Source organism: Oncorhynchus keta, unplaced genomic scaffold (genome assembly GCF_023373465.1).
Source record: "Oncorhynchus keta strain PuntledgeMale-10-30-2019 unplaced genomic scaffold, Oket_V2 Un_scaffold_30379_pilon_pilon, whole genome shotgun sequence".
Taxonomy (NCBI): Eukaryota; Metazoa; Chordata; class Actinopteri; order Salmoniformes; family Salmonidae; genus Oncorhynchus; species Oncorhynchus keta.
The window spans coordinates 536,198-552,307 of NW_026290910.1; the positions used below are offsets into that span (position 1 = coordinate 536,198).

A 16,110-nucleotide genomic window follows, 5' to 3' on the forward strand; every position below is an offset into this window, starting at 1 on the left:
CCATATAGCTGTCTGGGGCTCGGACGCCTGGTGAGGTCGCCGTAAATAATTACTATATCAACAGATGTTTAGCTCAATGGAGGGTGTTCTCCTTAATAACAGAGCCAAGTCGCCTTTGCCATGTAGAACAAAAATGCTCCTCAGAACCTAAAGGGCTGAAGGGGTTTCACAGTGAGCCCTGGAAACATGTTCTGCCGTAGAACGGAGAAGCGAATATGGCTAGAGTTCTCCTGCCTTGTTGTCTATAGTGGCAGCGCCCTCTGGCGGGAAAGCCTGAGCAGCGTGTCTCAGAGCTGGCTTGACTGATTGCTTGCACAATAAATCAGAGGGAAAAAGGCCACAGTGAATGGCGAAAGACAGATTGTCCTAGAAAGATTTATACGGTTATCAAAACGTCACACCAGGGTAAGCCTACAGGAAACACAGCCCTTAAGTGTTTCTATGGAAAAAAATGAATGATGGAAAAACCATTGGAACCATTTCCTTGTTTGACCGCTATTATGACTATGCCTGAAGTACTGCGTTCAGCCTTGAACTAGCGGGGCTATGGGTAAGCTATAGCTAGCACAGTCCTAGCCAAACTTTCCTGGTTAAATAAAATAAAAATGGGAACAGTGTGGTGCATTTGAATTCAAGCTGAAAATCTCCCACAACCGTAATGCCATGAGGCTAAACTGGTCAGTCTAGTCAACACAAACAAGGGAGCTAGCAACGCTACCATCTTAGCAGGTAGGGAACTAATGTCCAAGTTATCTAGCCATGCTTATGCAACCGTATGTGCTAGTGTGGTTAGCTTGCTTTCCAGCGAGCTAGCCACCATAAGCTAGCTAGTTAGAAGCCTCACCGCTAATGTTAGATAGTTGAGCATAGTAATGCACTAAATAATTAGCAGCTACCTTGATGTGAAAGTGTGCCATTTCAAGCTCAGTGCTGGCTGAAGGAAACCACGTCGGGACAGTTAGTGTATTCCGCGACCAGTTAGTGTATTCCGCTGTGAGATGTTTTAACTAACGAGAGACGGGAGCTAGCAATGCTACAGTGTTACAATCGGGGTATGCTAATGAGGTTAACTGGCCTCAAAGTGAGCTAGCCAAGTTAGCTTTGCAGCACGGGCTACAGGAAACAGAGGCTGAGCACGCCCCCATTCACATCGACAGGGCTGTAGTGAAGACGATCCAGAGATTCAAATTTCTCGATGTCCAAATACACCAACACAGTTGTGAACAGGGCATGACAATGCCTCTTCCCTCTCAAACCCTCAAAATGTTATACAGATGCAACATTGAGAGCATCTTGACTGGCTGCATCACTGCTTGGCATCCGACCGCAAGGCACTACAGAGGGTAGTGAGTACGGCCCAGTACATCACTGGGGCAGAGGTCCCTGTCACCCAGGAAGACTATACCAGACAGTGTCAGAGGAAGGCCCTAAAAATTGTCAATGACTCCAGCCACCCAAGTTGGTCTGTTCTCTCTGCTGCTACCACACAGCAAGCGGAACGGGAGCGCCAAGTCTGGGACCAAAAGGCTCCTGATCAGCTTATACCCAAAGCCATAAGATTGCTGCACAGTTAATCAAATGGCTGCCCGGACTTTCTGCTTTTCACCCCTACCTACATGTACATAGTACTTCAATCAATCACCTAACCAAAAATACATGTACATATTACCTCAAATCAATCAACCCAACTACCTCATACACCAGTATACTGACTTGGTACCTGTACTCTGTGTGTATATAGCCTTGGGATTGTGTTACTATTTTCTTTATCCATTTGCAAATTTTCTTACTTAACGGTATTGTTGGGAAAGGGCTCGTAAGGAAGCATTTCATGGTAAAGTCTATACTTATTGTATTCATGTGACATAGCATTTGATCATCTGATGGGCTAGCCATGAAGCTAGCTACCAATAGAGACTGAGAAGTAGAAAAGCAATTTCTACACAAAAGAAAAACCATTCGGTCAGTACTGAAGACCTATGATCGGCAGCGATATCTTCACGGTTCACTTGTGAGCAGTTAAGCAGGAAAACAGGGAACCACTCGATCTGAGGAGAGCTACAGTAATCTAGTAATGTATTTATTTAAAATACTCTTTGAAGAGGTAGGGTTTCAGATGTTTTCAGAAGATGGGCAGGGACTCTGCTGTCCTAGCTTAAGGGGGATGCTCGTTCCACCATTGGTGTGCCAGGACAGAGAAGAGCTTGGCCTGGGCACTGTCCTCCTGTAGGGGTACGAGGGCCAAGAGACCAGAGGTGGCAGAACGTAGCACTCAGGTTGGGGTGTGGGGTTTAAGCATTGTCTGAAGGTAGGGAGAAGCAGTCACTCTTGTAGTGGATATGAGCTTCGACTGGAAGCCAGTGAAGTGTGCAGTGGCGCAGGGTGACATGGAAGAACTTGGGAATGTTGAACACCAGGTGGGCTGCAGTGTTCTGGATAAGTTGCAAGGTTTTGATGTTACAAGCAGGGAGCCCAGCCAACAGCGAGTTTCAGTAGTCCAGACAGGACATGACAAGTGCCTGGATTAGGTCACTAGCGCCGCTTCCTGTGTGAGCTAGGGTCGTCCTTGTGCATAGAGTTCTATGGTTTATTTAACTTTGAAATCAATGGTTCTCATTTAGATATTTTACAAATAGGGGATTCGCTAGGATCACCTACTCTTGGAAGAACATATCCTACTGTGTAAATTGTTCAAAGTAGTCATTGTGCGGTTTTTGTTTGGCATACATTTGAAAGTGAAAAATCGGAGTCTCTGCATAATTCTGTTAATGCAAATTGCCCTGCAGTAATTGGTTAAACCTACCCATATTTACTCTAACGTCTTACCCTCAAGTCAGCAAAAGCTGACATTTTATAGAATCTTCTCTTATCAGAGTGCTTATTAAATTCCACGGAATTGTCAATTCTTTCAGTTCTTCCAAAATGTCTGTAAGAGGTCAATTTTTAAAGCAGATCTAACAAAACACGAGACAGTTTTAAGGAGTTTCAGAACTAAGGGCTGAATTCAATCATGTTAAAAGCAGCTTTTCTGTGTTGGAATGGTGTGTGTACCCCAACAGAATGGTGTAGGCGTAAACCGGTCATTAAAAATATTCATGCCAGGAGACCACTGATTGGCCAGCTCAGCCAATGAGCCAATACATCATGTTCTTTGAGGAAATAGCAAGCCTTTTTTAGAATTATTTTCTCCAAAATGTGTTGGCCAAAAATGACAGTCTATCCTAGTACATAGACACTTTCAAGGTAAGGAAACATATCTAATTTCCCTATTTAACACATAGGGAGGGGAAAAAGACAAACTATCATTAAGGTTAGCAACTTCCATTTATTTGAAAGACTGCAATATTGTTATATACAACCAACATACCTGAATTAAGCTGATTGATGTATGCAAGTGAAAAAAAGATTACAGTTTAGTGAGGCAATGCATGTAGTCTGACCTCAGAGGCCTTGTTTGAACTAATAAAACATGAGATTGTATCAGCAAAAATGTCTAGGTTTACCGTACCATTCATCAGCTGCTTAGTAAGGCATAAACAGAATGGCAGGAGAGCTACTTGTCTGTACAGATTACAGAACTTCAGAGTGCGAATCAGTAATCCTTGGGAGAAGGGAAGCATAGACTGTCTAAAAATGTTACTAGCGTTCAAATCCTTGCTGCCTCCATCCTTGTTTCCTCAACTACCTTTTTACCTTTCAAGGTGTTTTGGAGAAGATCCTAGGTCCCACCCTCAGACCTCCCCAATGAGCTTTGAGAAAGAGTACAAGGAATCGATGAAACAAGAATGGAAGAAGCATGTATTTAACAACTATTAAATGTTTCAGAAACAGCCATGGTGTAAAATCTATCCGGTCTTTTCCACTTAACTGGGAAGACTCCTGATATCTGAGGTCTCTGAAAGAGTATTAAAACATCTCTGGGCTAAATTCACCTCTGAGCAACCAATGTGATCTTTAGAGAAAATCACATATGTAAGTATTGAAATGGACATTTAAAAACTGCATGGATGGGTATTTGACTCGGCCTAAGTACACTGCTGAACTGAATGTCACTGTAAAACATAGCTGAGAGTCAAGTCTTGCTTTGACTCCCAAGCTGATAACCAATTGCTCACTCATTCACATTGTGCAAAATTCCCAACTTCAAATCCTGTTAAAAAAACATTTACCTGGTCTATACTTCAATAACGCAATTCACAAGAAATATTCAAGTGAATCATGTAGGGTAAAAAGCAGCAGGATTTAGTGTTGCAAGTGGCAAGATTTAGTGTTGCACGGTATACCGGTACCACGGTAATAAAAGGTACCAAAACGGATGATCTTTATAATACCAACATTTTAGAACACCATTGTACCATTTCACAATACTACCAACTTGTTAAGCCCTGCCGATCTAAAGAGCCTGCTGGCGCCTGTTGTTTAAAGTCAGTTTTGTTAATAAATTGAGTTGAATTTAAGCCACTCGTCTCTTGTATTCGCAGGTCCAATGATATCCACTTCTGTCATTCGCGTATCAAGTGTCGCAGCTGTAATCAGTGCATTGCATCCACTAACAGCCCTCACTCACCCGCTTCTCTGTCCGCTCTTCAAACTCGGCTATTCCGCCATCAGTTTAAAAATATATAGAATTTACATGCTGACCGTGCTTGAGTCGCAAAATAAATGTAGAAATCCGTGTCATTCAATTATTACGCGCGTCAGCGATGTCATGGCCTAAAATATAACTATTTCTGACGCAGATCGCACTGAAAGTCCTGCCTCTCCTATCTCCTCATTGGTTTATAGAAGCAGGTCCTCATTGGTTATACCCACATGGGTGATTGAAAGACGAAATGTTTTGCCGGTTGTCGTGGTAAGTGTAGATGCCAATCACCATATAAGTTCAAAGATAAAAAAGCCTGGAAGGAGGAGAGATGACTAGAAACAATTCAGTTGGCCGTTCTAACTAGCTAAATTGCCATGTTTAATGGTTTTCAACCTGTCCCCAAATTAATGTCATTGGTTCAGAGTTTTTGATATTTTAACCTGCATGTCGTGATCGCGTTTGGTGTAGGGGGACAAAATACATTTATGCACGATAGCGCACGCGCGTAGCCGGTGGCGAGCGAGAACGCAGATTAATTGAATAACATGGATTTCTACATTTATTTTGCGGCATCCGCGATGTGTCTGGCCTGGTCGGCATGTCAGAGAGGTGAAATGGAGCACCCTTTCGCCACAGGCATGCTTTACAGCAACAACAAAAAACGTCTAGTCTTTAGTTGGCCTAAACATTCAAAAAAATATTACCCATATTAACAGAATGCCTTTTTTCCCTTTCTATCAGGATCCGCGCGCATTTTATATAATTTCACAAACCATGTCGCGGGCCATTTTAAACTAATCCCGGGTTGCTAATTATTCGTTTGCAGCATGATACTTGGCCTGATGTAAAAATGGTTTGTAAAATGTTGGTATCGTGACCTAGTAAGTTTAGAAATACATTGTATGCGGTTGGTTATAGTATGGAGAGTACGAAAGATAATAAAAATATATATACAATTACAACATTCATTATCTCATTGCAATGTGCCTGGTAATAATGAAATTCTAGTTTGATTTGTCACACCTAGGTGAATATTCAAATCAAAGGAAAAGGCACAACTTAATGTCATGTTGACTTTTAAGAAAAGCATTATCAAACAATGGATTTACATTGAATATGGTACAAATCCGATGCACCAAACCACTTTGAACATTTCAACATAAAACTCTCATGGGGATGGTATTTGACAGTCTAGGAAAAACTGTGCCAAAGTCATAGATGTACTTTCGTGTAACGAAGTATTGTGTTAAGGCAACTTCCCGCCTCGTAACTGCTTGAAGAACCTTGTCTGAAGTTTAAAAGTTCTGATACATGGTAATACAGGGGAAATGTCTACAGCTGTAGAGCCTGACTTGTTTTGCAATGTTTTTTGTAAAATTGTCACAGTCCAATGGTTGTAGACCATGCAGTTCTTCGAGAGTTCGGTCTTCATTCAGCCACCGTCCCGGTCCTTGTATTTCCTTCAAAGTGAGAAGACCCATGGCAGGGTTGGAACTAACACCAACTGCTTCCTTGGCCCTCTGAACTGGGCCTTTCTTCCCCTTGTATTCATAGCAGCGTTTCGGTGTGTCTTATGGTTGGTGACAGCATGTCACATGATGCGTGTATGAGAGCTTGTGTCGAGAAAAAAAAGAAAGGGAAAACAACTTTGGCCCATGCATTATCTAACTTGATGTTGGGTTTCGAAAGTCAGAGCACCCTGTTTACATGGCAATTGACATTCTAGCTCTCGTAGGTTTCGCCGATAGCTTTCTTTATCGGTTTTCTTTCCACAGAACCAAGTGAATGCTATGGTCAGGCATGCTCGTGGCGAACACGAGGCCAGAGTCATTTCGCCCATCCAGCCCATTGAGCCAGGAGGTGACTCCCGGCAGGAAGCTGGAACCTCGTTTGGACTTCCTGTAGGCAGGCAGAGGCCAACGACCCGTTATCCTTTCTGTCCTCAGGTCCATGACATACAAGAAGTCGGTGTCGAAGAGGAGCGAGAACACCTCACCGAAGCTGAGCAGGGAAAGGTTGGCGGGGTCTTGCGTTTTGATGACCCTGGAAAGAAGGAGATTCAGCAACTGATTGTTGGCAGGTATGAAGGGCTCCGTTACATTCCATGTATGAACACCCACACAACTCCTTTTGTTCGCTACCATGGATATTGTGAGTCATATACTCCAAAATTCTGAGGATTTTGTGGCTTATTCACAGCAAGTCTAGCAAGGAATCAAGTCGTTTACAACCTGGTCGTTTTGAGGGTTAAAGTTCTGTTTCCTGATAGAAACAAGGCCCTGGGCAGTTTACCTGAGGATATCGAAGCTGGCAAAGTCCCACTGGTAGATCCCCAGGTCCGAGCTACAAACGACATAGCGGCCGTCAAACTGCAGGCGAGGCTGCAGACACACACTACGGTCCTCTGACACAGACAAGGTCTTCAAGCACTTACAGTTGATTTCCCTGCCTATAGGCCAAACCTGCAAAATAACCAATGATACACGCACATTCATTTGTTTATATGCATCTCTGTAGAGAAAACAGCACTGTGGTCAAACTGTGCTGAGGGAGACACTGTATGGAGCCATCTTAAGTATTACAGTGACAAAAGACAAAAAGCACAGGGTTAAATTATTGCATGAAAGTTGAATGGCAGCAGATGCAAAAAATATCAAATTAATTAACCATATTACCTTTATTTCATATTTGTCAGCACTCAACAGAATGTAGTCGCCAGGACAGTGCACCATGGATTCTACTTCACTCTTCTGAAGAATCACCTACGCAGGGGAAATGGTTTGATAGTCTTAATATGCGAGACGAGTTTGGGTCCTTCATCTAGTATTCTTATTGAACACTGGGTAGCTTGCAGTTTGTAAACAAAATGTACCAGCAACAAAACAAAAATAATCTGTGAATATGCTAGATATGGCTTTGCTATAGATTGCAACACTGCAAAACCTTCTCCTTTCATCCATTTCACAGGCATTTGCACAAGACAATGGGCACAATCACTGATCTACAAATCACCTTGCATCCCAGATATCTACTCAAGATCAGCAAAACATGTTGTGAAATTCTGCCCCAGGTCCTCAACGGATACCCATAAACACACCGATTCAATTTTCCAGCAATCCTTAACATGACCAAGGACAGGAGGTTGATAGGCAGGTTTACCTTGGTGACCCACTCAGTATGTCCCGTGAGGGTGTTGAGGCAGGCGCCTGCCGACAGGGACCACACCTTGACAGAGAAGTCGGCAGAGCCGCTCACCAGCGTGTCCAGATCATCCTCGTAGTCCACGCTGAACACTGCCAGAGGCAAGGAGAGAGACCTGGCTTTAGTACACCAACACACATTGCTCTGCCAATTGTGACCATCATTCGTAGCCTTAAGAATTTGTTGTTGTTGTAAAATAGAGCTATTTAGACACTGATACGGTCTCTATGGAGGCTACTTGGAGTGGTAGCTCCCACGCATAAAAGCAGAGTTCATATCTGCCTGTCAATCAAAAGACCCACAGATCAGCACAGTCCAGCTGTCTCTAGGAAACAATGCTTAACTCACAAGTTATTTCCTAAAACCCAAATGAACAATGGACGTAACACCCCTAACTCAGCAACTGGGAAAGGTAGGGACCCCAGCGGTACACTGACCTGCACCCGTGTGCCCACGGAACTGCTGGATCTTGGCACCTGTGCTCCACTCCCAGCAGGCGATAGTGTTGTCAAAGGACCCAGTCACCAGCTTCTGCTCATCAAACTTCACTGTGGCGCAGGTGTGTGTCTGAATGCCGTAGATGCACTGCCCGGTGCGGACGTCCCACAGTTTGGCAGAAAGGTCATCAGAGCCTACAAGATAATTTGTACATTTTACAACGAGGATAGCCTGATGAAGACAGCCTGGCTGTCGAAACGTTGGTGAATTAAATTATTGCATCGGAGCTCGAGGTTGCAGCTTTAAGATTTTATTTTAAAGAAAGAGCCTATGAAATAATGTGAGTTTTACAATGAGGAATTAAACAATTGCATGTATGAATGTAACGACAACATTTGAAGACAAAAGACCTCCAGCAAACTAGCGATTGTTGCAGATACTACATTTTGCACAAAAGTGCCAATAGAAGCATTATTCACAGATGCTAACACCTAAACCTTAAATTCAACCTAACAGGCAAGAGTAAAAAGGCCACCTGGCCAAATGGATAGTAGGAGAACACTGAAGACCACTCCACCACACCCCAGAATGACCATACGCATATAACCCACCTGTGCAGAGAAGGCCATCCTTGTAGTAGAGGGCGTAGACGCGCGCACTGTGCCCGATGAGCGACGAGGTCTCAAAGGCCTCCTGGTCCTTCAACTGCATCATGCGCAGCTTGGCCTTGAGGTAGATACCCTTCCAGTGGGACGCGTCCTGGATGGAGTCATCGATGCGCCAGCCCAGGTCGCGGCACACACCCTGCCACACCTCCGTGCACGCACTTATCACCTACGGGAGTTATCAAAAGGATTATATAGTTCAACCGGAACCGAGGACAAAGCAACCCAAAGAAACGTCAAATCTAACTAACCGAGGCAAATCTTAGGAGGAAAGGTTCAAAGTTAATCTCAATAACACACATTAAAATAGGTCCTTACTTGCACCACTAGTACATTTCTCAATCCAAAATATTATCAGTAACCACATTTCCATCCAGTTATGCGAGTAAAGTCATAGCATACAAAACAATAATAACAGCTGTGATGGAAACAGGAAGTTTCGGTTCAATTGAATAAATATAGATACATCTGTGTCCGTAAAATTAATTATGCAAGAAATGGTAGCAGAAACGCCTTTACGCCCAAATATTGATATCGAAGTCAACTTATAGTCACATGATGATATGGATGTGTGGTACTACCACTCAAACAATGCAGTTTATTAGGCTACATATGAAATAAGTTCAACTTCACAGGGTGGTGAAGTGCACGGTGATCTTGATGTGCCGTTCCAATAAATAAATAGAGGATCTTATTCTGGTGGCATGATGATCGACGCTTGACAAATAAAAATATTCTCAACCATTATAACATCATATAGGCTAGTCTACCTGCACTGTATCTGCCAGCTGTTGGCTAGAGCACACGTGCCAAGATCAGAGTAGGCACATTTGCCATTTTCACAACAGTTTGTGACCAAACTATCAGAACAGTTGAAAAGGAGGTGGAAACACATTGAGAACTTTTGATTTTATTAGGTAAATGAAAACTTTTGCAAAAAGAAAATTCTGTATCCTCTCGTCATCCACAACAGGTATGTTTGGTGGAAACACACCACTGGTGGGAGAATGCACATTTTCTTTATGCTGATTCTAAGATATTCCCATAAAAATCTGTCACCAATTGGATGGAAACCTAGCTAGTGTCACATGTGGGAAACCCTGGCCTTATTCAATTGCATGCACACCAGCTACTAACAAATACCCCTTCAAACATAGAGTTGTACTGTGCTGGCCTGGTTATGCATCCACCAACAGTTGACAGAACCACACTGGAAAGGTGAAAGAAAAAAGAACCAAGCCAGCACAATATGGTTCAGGTCAGCACAATGGTGTGAGAAGGGTATAACATGAAGCCTGGGCCACATTCAGTTTCCAAACATTGCAGATAGAAATGACATGAATAGAGCCATTCCTTGTTCATGTGTGTCCTACATAACATGTTTTTCTATCTGAACGTTCCAAAATGTTGTGTCCTGCTGAATGCGCCACAGACCTTTGTCGTACTGCTTATACACCACCAGAGATCCAACCACCATGACAGAGAGAGCCTGACCTTATTCCACCCCTTGCACACCAGGCAGCAGGTGAGCAGGGTCTGCGGGTCGAGCCAGTGCAGCAAATAGAAGGTGAGCTCCAGGGGCAGCAGTCGCAGGAAGTCCCGCTTGAGCAGCGCCTCCAGTCCGTTGGACAGGTGCCGCAGCTGGACTGCACCGCTCAGCGAGATGAGTTGGTCCAGGGACTGGTTGCGCTGCTGGTCGCTCAGTGTGAGGAAAGAGGCGGAGACCGACTCCAGCCACCCCTCAAAGGCCGCCTTCTCCATGGACACATGAGAACGTCGACCTGCGGTTACAGGGTTCAGTAACGATGATTAGTTAACGTTACATACCATTATCATGTATTTAAAAGGTAGACTCAGCGACATGGCGTAGATGCAGAAAGTAAACAAACAACTTAGTTGGTACATTTCTGCAACAGCTAAGAGTGTTGAAGCGCGAGACTCAACTTCTCGGTTGTTTTGGTCCCGTGGCTACCAAACTAACAGCGAGAAGCGAATCCGTGCTCATGGGTAGATAATGTGTTGGTTATCGCCAATGTCAATAACTGCAGTGCTGCTCGTGGCAACGTCATTTCGCTGAGTTCACCTTTAAAGTGTAATTAATACATTCTCAAAGATCACCTTTTGACGGTTTACAATACTTTAACACTACCAGCAAATGTCTACCTCAATCGTTTACTTGGGCCTAGCTAACGTTACATACTTCACACGTTTAAGGCAACATGAGTCCTTCGCTAACTAGCGTAGACATCACTGCCTGTTGGACTGAGTAGAACATCTACTGTTCTGACTAGCTGGCTTTGCCCCTTTTATTTAAAGTTATAGCTCAGGGTTAACGTTGCTAAGCTAGCTAGCGTTTCAGCAGTAAGGTGCAGTGTACACTAACGTGTAGCTGTAGAAACCGTAGAACGACGTACCATTTCCCGTAGAACCCGTATCTGTGGGCGGTATTGTGCTCGCTAGCCAGGCGGACAGGAACACCGGGTATTCTGAGTTCTACAAACAAAACAACGCTACTTAACTATCAGAATATTCCTTTTGCGAGATGCCAGAAGGTCATTCGTTTATCAGCTTAGAAAATAAACGTTACGTTAGCTTTTCTGGCTGGCTGGAATGAGGGACTCTGCTTCTTTCCGAAGTTAACGGATAGGTAATGTTACACGCACCAATACAGTCACGTTTTACCTAAACGTAGATGAATACATTTACTACCGTTAGCTACCTAAATCCAATCTAGCTCGATGGATGCACCCACTGAGGTAATGGCTGGAACCATAGAGATACATAGAGGACTCGTGTCTGTGACAAAAATTAGGCCGCGCCATTGAGGCAATCTCCGTTTTGAAGTAGTCCATTTTCTTTTTCGCGTTTGCCTTAGCCCTCCTCATGACCCGGTTGAACATGTCTCTAATAGGGTCACCAGGACGGATCAGCCAATGAAGTCGGAAGTCCCACCCAGTTGACGACATTAAAATTGGTGGATGCCCTCAATTGCGCTGCCTATAATGTTATTTTGGCCACTAGAGGCCTCTATCATTCTCTATGGATGCATGCCTTATGTTGCAAACTTTTTCTGCAAACGTTCTTCCGACTACTTAGCAATGGTTTTCCGGGTCAAGCTCACTTTTTTTTCAAAGTAAAGGCCAGTTTTATGATTTTGGGTTCACAGGACGCAATGACTGTTCAGCCAGGGTACTGAAGGACGAACGAAGTAGATAAACAGTGGTGTGTATTCATGGATGTCTAGCGAAGTCAGGCTTCCCCAAAAAAATTACCAAGAAAAAAAACATACAAAACTGTATCTTTCTTCTCTTTGTGTTTCATAATTTAACTTCAATTCGCAAGAATGAACCTTTATTTAATTAGGCAAATTAGTTAAGAACAAATTCTTATTTACAATGACGGCCTACCAAAAGGGACACCAACTAACTTTGTTAGTTACTTTTGATGTTGAGTCGTTATACACAAATATTCCACACGAGGGCGGTATTGAAGCTGTGGAACATTTTCTTCTGCAACGTGACCCTAATGAACTACCTTCCAGTGCATGCATTGTAACATTGGCTGAAATAGTACTCACACATAACTATTTCGTGTTTCTAAATTATTTCTTTATTCAGACTAAGGGTACTGCTATGGGATCCCCCATGGCTCGTAACAATGCTAATTTTTACGTGGGTAACATGGCGAAACAGTCCATTTTCAAACCTCAAAAATGTTTTCTTGCCTAACATCATTATTTGGAAACGGTATATTGATGGTATTTTTGTTCTATGGAGGGGTGATGCAAAACAGCTCCAGGTGTTCCATGCTTTTCTTAACTCCTGTTCTGAGCATCTGAGATTTACTATGCATTCTGATACACGTCAAATCAGTTTTCTTGATCTTCTGTTCTTGTGTTCTATACACTGACCTTTACAGGAAACCTACTGATCGTAACAGTTTGTTGAGGGCTGATAGTTGAAAAATTGTTTGCCTTCCCTTGAAAAATAGTTTGCCCTACAGCCAATTCTGTTGAATCAAAAGAATTTGCAAAAAACAATCCGATTTTGACAGAACTATGGCTGAGACACAAAGAAAATTAAAGGAGAGGGGTAAATTAAGGGAATCGTTCATAAACTTTGGCACATTCTAAGATCCGATGATAGTATCGGTAATGTGTTTTCGGACCTTCCCTCGGTCGTATTCTCGCGGGGCAGAAATCTCAGAGATCAATTGGTAAACTCTGATTTACCACTCAAAGATATCCCTGCACAACCTCTATTTGCGCCCCTACTGGAAAGAAACTACAAGTGTAATGTCTGTGCTCAATGCAATGGCACTTATACATGTAGATCCTTCAAACAGGGAAACAGATTCCAATCAAAGCTGTTATCATGTGCTCCACTAAGGCAGTCATTTATCTTATAACTTGTCCTTGTGCTAAAAATTATGTGGGTAAAACAAAGTGCGAATTAAAAGTACGAATTTCGGAGCATCGTAGCACCATTAGGTGCCCAAACTTACCCAGTTTCGGAAGCATCAAACATTGGCATCGAATGTCACCCTCCCTAGGAGAGGCTGCCCGGATCTTTAATTTAAAGACCCTTGCTCCCTCAACGTAGACTTTGATCTGAAGCCATTCTTGTGATTGTTGTGATTTTGCTGTTGTAAATGTTTGTAGGCCTATGTAGCCAAATTGAATCTATGATCGTATGCTATCCATTCATGTTTTTTGTATGCTATTTTAACATATGAGATTTAACCAATGATTTCAGGCCAAACCGGACCATGATTACAGACACCTGTCTGTGTCTTTTGACACTTTATAAATGAGTCACCCCACAGTGTTTGTCATTATACCCTGAGGAAGACAGCTTGTCTGTTGAAACGTTGGACATGCATTTTATTTTGCATCTGAGCTCCTAGGGTATGCGGCTCTCCTTTATTTTTCAAGTGTTCCACTCCGCAAGCCAGCACCTCGCCTAAATAGGTGTGCGTTCCTTTCACCTCTAGTAATTTTTCCAACAATTGTTTACAGACAGATTATTTAACTTATAATTCACTGTATCACAATTCCAGTGGGTCAGAAGTTTATTGACACTAAGTTGACTGTGCCTTAAAACAGCTTGGACAATTACAGAAAATTGTATCATGGCTTTAGAAGCTTCTGATAGGCTACTTGACATCATTTGAGTCAATTGGAGGTGTGCCTGTGGATGTATTTCAAGGCCTAACTTCAAACGCAGTGCCTCTTTGCTTGACATCATGGGAAAATCAAACGAAATCAGCCAAGACCTCAGAAAAACAATTGGAGACCTCCACAAGTGTGGTTCATCCTTGGGAGCAATTTCCAAACGCCTGAAGGTACCACGTTCATCTGTACAAACAATAGTATGCAAGTATAAACACCATGGGACCACGCAGCCGTCATACCGTTCACCATTGGACCACGCAGCCGTTATACCGTTCTTTCTCCTAGAGATGAACATACTTTGGTGCGAAAAGTGCAAATCAATACCAGAACAACAGCAAAGGACCTTGTGAAGATTCTGAAGGAAACAGGTACAAAAGTATCTTTTTCCACAGTAAAATGAGTCCTATATCGACATAACCTGAAAGGCCACTCAGCAAAACCAGCATAAACATGCCAGACTACGGTTTGCAACTGTACATGGGGACAAAGATGATACTTTTTGGAGAAATATCCTCTGGTCTTATGATACAATAATAGAACTGTTTGGCCATAATGGCTATCGTTATGTTTAGAGGGAAAGGGGGTAGGCTTGCAAGCCGAAGAACACCATCCCAACTGTGAAGCACAGGGGTGGCAGCATCATGTTGTGGGGGTTCTTTGCATCAGGACGGACTGGTGCACTTCACAAAATAGATGGCATCATGAGGTGGGAAGGTTATGTGGATATATTGGAGCAACATCTCAAGACATCAGTCAGCAAGTTAAATCTTGCTCGCAAATGGGTCTTCCAAATGGACAATGACCCCAGCATACTTCCAAAGTTGGGGAAAAATGGCTTAAGGACAACAAAGTCAATGTATTGGAGTGGCCATCACAAAGCTCTAACCTCAATCCTATAGAAAATGTGTGTGCAGAACTGAAAAAGCATGTGCGAGCAAGGAGACCGTACAAACCTGACTCAGTTACACCAGCTCTGTCAGGAGGAATGGGCCAAATTCACCCAACTTATTATGGGAAGCTTGTGGAAGTCTACACGATACGTTTGACTCAAGTTAAACTCTTCATACCTTCGACTTTATACGATTATATTAGTCTAATGGCTAGGGCCTCTCTTTTGTACCTGCATGTACAGATAAACCATTCAATACGAAAGTAGATCTGTTTAAATTCCTTTGCAAGATTAAACTTAAGCATGTGTTTTCGCAAAACACTGCTTCGGCTCAAGAAACACATCAAAGAACTGGTACCCATTTTAAGCCCAAAAGCAAATTCTGTCCTATGGTAAACAACTCCTCGATTAATACCTATTGTAGGTTAATCGAACAAGAAGCCATGTCAGTAAATAGGAGACAAACAAACCACATTCAGAAGAATCTCACTAGAACAGAACAGGCACTTAATGAATTAATGAAATATTAATCTTTGGTTATTAAACCTGCAGATAAGAGGGGTGCTGTGGTTGTTTTAGACTATGAAACATATAAAGAAGAAATTCAGAGGCAACTCAGCAATGAACATTTCTATAGAAAACTGAGTGTTGATCCCACACAGGGGAGACAACTAAATGTCCATGTCTAGGAAATGCCCTGTTGTTAAATTAAATACATTTTTGCTCCATGAAGTAATCCAACATTGTGTACACCGCCATCTTGTCTATTTCAAATCTTATCTATTTGATCGAGACAGATGAGTGTTATCATGACATGCGGGACTTTGGGGTGGACACCCACCCATTACTTCATGGACCAAAACATTTATTCAATTTAATAACGAATTCTAACAAACCCCCTGCAACTAGACATGGGCGTTTAGAAGAAATTGGTTGTCTTCCAAGTCGGGAATTGAGGAAGTATTTTTAAGGTTGGTTGAAAATACCTATCAGCCAGCTGAAACAGAGTAATGGTCTGACTAGGAAATATTTTCAACAGCTAGTCACACTGTAGAAATCAGGAAAAATACCTACTGGTGTATTTTAATGCCGAGATACATAAGCATTTAAGATAAGGCCACTTTATTATCATAATCTTGCACCATTCAGTCAGGAGATA

General features: G+C 42.7%; 1 protein-coding gene across 1 annotated transcript; it reads right to left on the reverse strand.

Moving 5' to 3' along the window:
* Positions 1–3,305: 3,305 nt before the first annotated feature.
* On the reverse strand, positions 3,306–11,778 carry LOC118385563 (F-box/WD repeat-containing protein 2-like). The gene is made up of 9 exons (XM_035772796.2): positions 11,477–11,778; positions 11,304–11,382; positions 10,384–10,670; positions 8,836–9,058; positions 8,224–8,418; positions 7,745–7,878; positions 7,261–7,347; positions 6,878–7,047; positions 3,306–6,628 (listed from the first exon to the last, which is right to left on the reverse strand). Exons 3-9 carry the CDS (start codon positions 10,648–10,650, stop codon positions 6,340–6,342), a joined length of 1,365 nt encoding a protein of 454 aa, XP_035628689.1. The 5' UTR covers positions 10,651–10,670; positions 11,304–11,382; positions 11,477–11,778; the 3' UTR covers positions 3,306–6,339.
* Positions 11,779–16,110: the final 4,332 nt, after the last annotated feature.